This window comes from Bombus fervidus, unplaced genomic scaffold (genome assembly GCF_041682495.2).
Source record: "Bombus fervidus isolate BK054 unplaced genomic scaffold, iyBomFerv1 scaffold0102, whole genome shotgun sequence".
NCBI lineage: Eukaryota > Metazoa > Arthropoda > Insecta > Hymenoptera > Apidae > Bombus > Bombus fervidus.
In genome coordinates, this window is record NW_027212664.1 from 30,132 (window position 1) to 34,330 (window position 4,199).

Genomic DNA, 4,199 nt, shown 5'->3' on the forward strand with positions numbered 1-4,199 from the left:
AGGAGGGGAGAATAAGAGAAAAGCGAACTCTAATACTCGTATCTAAAATACATCTAGATGGCGTAATCGATGTTCAAATTTCATTTCATCTGTATTGTTAACGGTAAATGTATATGCAAAGTATGTAAATGGATGATTGCGTGTTAATCATATCTTTTGTTTTAATGGAAAAACTATTTAAGCTAAAACTACATGGCTCTACATTGATTATAAATAACAGAATTTTTCATAACATCTTTCTCAATTCTAGAATGCAAGAAAAAATATAAGTTATAAAGATTAACTTAAGAATGTTGAAAAAATTAAAAGAACTATTCTAACAAATAAATAAAATATACATTAATGTAAAACGTAAATAATTTTATTTATTATTATAGTGGTAGCACTGCACAAGTTTGTATTGTACAACCTGAAATGTTATGCTGCTAAAATATCTTAATATTATAAAATGAAATTATCATCTTTACCACGTTTTATTATCATGTTTCAAAGTGCTGATTAAATATTTAATATAACGCAACAAAATGCCATGATGTTAGTGAGGAATATAATATAAAGTTATATATTTTGTGTAACATAAGCTACCATTGAAAGAAATTATGAATATATACATATGTATGTATATTATATCAATCGATGCATTATTCTCTACGTGGAGACTGATGCATTCATTAGTGTTTTATCATAAAAATTACTTTACAAGAGCGGTGTTTTTATAAAATTCCATCACTTGGTGCTAACGCCACCTAGGAGTACAATACTATTTAAATTGAATCGGTATGTCCACAATATGCATACATAATAATTGATATTTTATTTAAGGAGTTACAATAGCAAATTTAAACTTTATATTTAATCAAGCCTATAATTTTCAAAAAATGAATAAAAATATTTTTTTCTATACATTTTATTTTATTCTATATTATCACTAATATATCACTAATATCACTAATTTTAATTAAGCTGTTGAGGTAATTACTTCAAGAAAAACTCTACACTTCTTCTTTTGTATATCCGTGACCTGGAGATCGCTGTTATGAATAGAATTTAGTGAAACAAAAAATTCGAAATAAGGAGAGGTCCATGTTATTGTGCCCTTGAATATAAATTTTGTTTTGGCTTACAAGGTCTAGAAACAGAAGAGCTAGAAGTAGATTTCTGTTGTTGTTTCTTGTAACCTTCGGCTAGAGCTACAAGGCTAATGATAATGTCCTTTTTGCTATAAATATATACTATCATAGCTTCTTCTATTGTATTGTAACACTGCAAGAGTGAGGATCTGGATCAGTATACGCTATACCTGTACTTATACCTATACCTATACTTATTTCAATATATTTTCTATTACAAATTCATCCACTCGTTCCTCTATCAGACAACCTCAATATGAGCAATTTTAGCATGTCTATATTGCGTGTTACTTCATAATTGTGTCATTATCTAGCAAATAGAAGTAAAACTTATAGACACGAACATTTTACATGGTATATAATTATGACAAAACATAAATTTGAGAGGGACAAAGATATAAATGTATACATTTTTTAATGGAACATATTTCATTTTTCACTGATTATGTAGATGAATTTAGGAAGCAAAAATTTCAGATACGTATTCTCTTTTTTTCAAAAATTATTAAACGTAAAAGTTATAAGCAATTAAAAATTAAACAATCCGAACGTTTCAGTGGTCGACATATATATTCAGAATGGAGTGGACCCTGCACAGGGATGGTAAGCACCCTTAAAAAAATCAAAATGGAAATTGGAGGAGATACGTTGAGTTACGCCATGCTAATTTTATAATTGTAAATAATTATAGATGTTGAGTAAATAATTAATGTGTATTGCTATAAATATAGGCAATGTGCGATTATATCACGAACTTAGAACGTTTTCAAGGGAAAAGTGAACCAACATGGATGTTCATACACGTAAGTTTAATATATAATTAACATAAATTTTAAAGCTACAATAGAAGCAATCCTACTAGAATGGTCGAATGGTAAATCTTATATTTGATGCTGACTGCCCACAATTATTAAAAGTATTAACAATGGAATTGCAACGAGTACAAAATAACGAGGAACATGAGTATGTAAGATACATAATTTTTAGTAAAACAAATAGCCATTAAAAATTAGCATTGTTGAAATAGAAGTTATTAAAATAAACGCACACGTGTAGGTTTTCTTTAGGTGTATCGGAAAGAAGTCCAGAAGAAATAAAACGATTAAAAATTATTGAAGAAACTAGAATAGCTAAAGAAACGGCAAAGAAGGCTCGAAAAGGTTTCGCAAAATCTCTCATAAAAAGGATACAGATATATTACTATAACGATTACCCTGCACGTACACACAAACAGATCATTATTTCTTTATTTATTTTAAATTAGTTTATTTCCACTTTCATTTGGATGAAAAATTAATATAAATTTGTACATTAAGTTGTTCACTCCATAGTTTTTACATAGTATTCATCGTGCCAATTTTCCATTGTCTAACAGCGCCCCCTTGGACATCCGTTTCCACGGGTCTATCTGATCTGTCTATAAGCTCGTCTGTTTCTTTTCCGGTGTATCAACATGGTAGGGTGGCGCAGTGGCGTTGTTATATTTATAAAATCAATAGAGTTTTGATTTATTTGTGTTAATCGATATAAATAAAATTCTTTGTTAAATTTGAAAAATATTAAAGTAAGTTAACAAAAATTATTTTCTTTACAGGGTATCGATATAAACCACAAACACGATAGGAAAGTTCGGCGCACAGAACCTAAGTCGCAAGATGTCTACTTACGACTTCTCGTCAAAGTAAGTGTTTTACATGCATTTCTAAATATATATATTTCTTATTACCTCTTTAATTTTGTACCAGTTGTATTTTGTATTTTATTTACAAACTAACGCTACTCTTGTAACTTGTGTTGAAAATTAATTGCGTATTACAATTGATGTAATACTATATTGTTGTCATAAACACGTGAGTTTTGAAACAGATAAATTTCTTTTGCGAACCGCACTCCGTGTCAGTGGTTTGTATTATGGTCTGATCCAATTTGAACGTTCGCTAGAAAAATTTAGTCAACTTTCCTATTCCGTGTTTTTTCTTTATGTAGAAGACGATTATATTAGCTGACACAATGCTACTCAGAAAGTTTATAAAAGTTTATATTTCTTATTAGGAAATGATACATTATTGCGTTTTAATGCAAAATTTGTATTTTTTTTTTTTTTTTTTTATAATTTCGCAATGAAACTGGTAAAACATTATTGTGATTTTTTATCAAAGTATTTTTTTATACAATAAAAATATAGAAGTATATGGTTTTATTTTTGTTATAGCTTTACCGTTTCCTAGCAAGACGTACAAATTCTAAGTTTAATAAGATTGTTCTTAAGAGACTTTTTATGAGTAAAATACACCGTCCTCCCATATCTCTTGCACGTATTGTCAGGTTTATGAAGAAACCTGAACGAAGACATGCAATTGCAGTAATTGTTGGTACAGTGACAGATGATGCTAGGATTTTTGAAATTCCTAGACTTATAGTAAGCAATAGAAATAATTATCAGAATTTAATTTTGAGTTTGTATAAATAAAATGTTATTTTGTATTTGGTTGGAAAAATTATTAATGTATAATTTCATAATTTTTTATAGGTATGTGCTCTACGTGTTACTGAAAGAGCTAGAGCACGTATATTAAAAGCTGGAGGTGAAGTAATCACATTCGATAAATTAGCATTACGTACACCTACCGGAAAACAAACTGTTTTTGTGCAAGGTCGTCGGAAAGCTCGTGAAGCAGCTAAACACTTCGGACCTGCACCTGGCGTACCACATTCCCATACAAAACCATTGGTACGCTCTAAGGGTTGAAAGTTTGAAAGAGCAAGAGCTACGTAGGCGTAGCTGCGGTTATAAAAAATAAATTTTGTTTAACGGGCAGATTCGTTGAAAATACGAAAACAATAATCAGCTGATTCAGATAAGGAAATGGATGGAAAGGAGGGGAGAATAAGAGAAAAGCGAACTCTAATACTCGTATCTAAAATACATCTAGATGGCGTAATCGATGTTCAAATTTCATTTCATCTGTATTGTTAACGGTAAATGTATATGCAAAGTATGTAAATGGATGATTGCGTGTTAATCATATCTTTTGTTTTAATGGAAAAACTATTTAAGCTAAAACTACA

The 4,199-nt window shown here is 29.5% G+C and overlaps 1 protein-coding gene across 1 annotated transcript; it reads left to right on the forward strand.

Moving 5' to 3' along the window:
- Positions 1-2,565: 2,565 nt before the first annotated feature.
- LOC139997529 (large ribosomal subunit protein eL18-like) lies at positions 2,566-3,879 on the forward strand. Its single transcript, XM_072021675.1, has 3 exons — positions 2,566-2,811; positions 3,343-3,549; positions 3,661-3,879. Exons 2-3 carry the CDS (start codon positions 3,409-3,411, stop codon positions 3,877-3,879), a joined length of 360 nt encoding a protein of 119 aa, XP_071877776.1. The 5' UTR covers positions 2,566-2,811; positions 3,343-3,408.
- Positions 3,880-4,199: the final 320 nt, after the last annotated feature.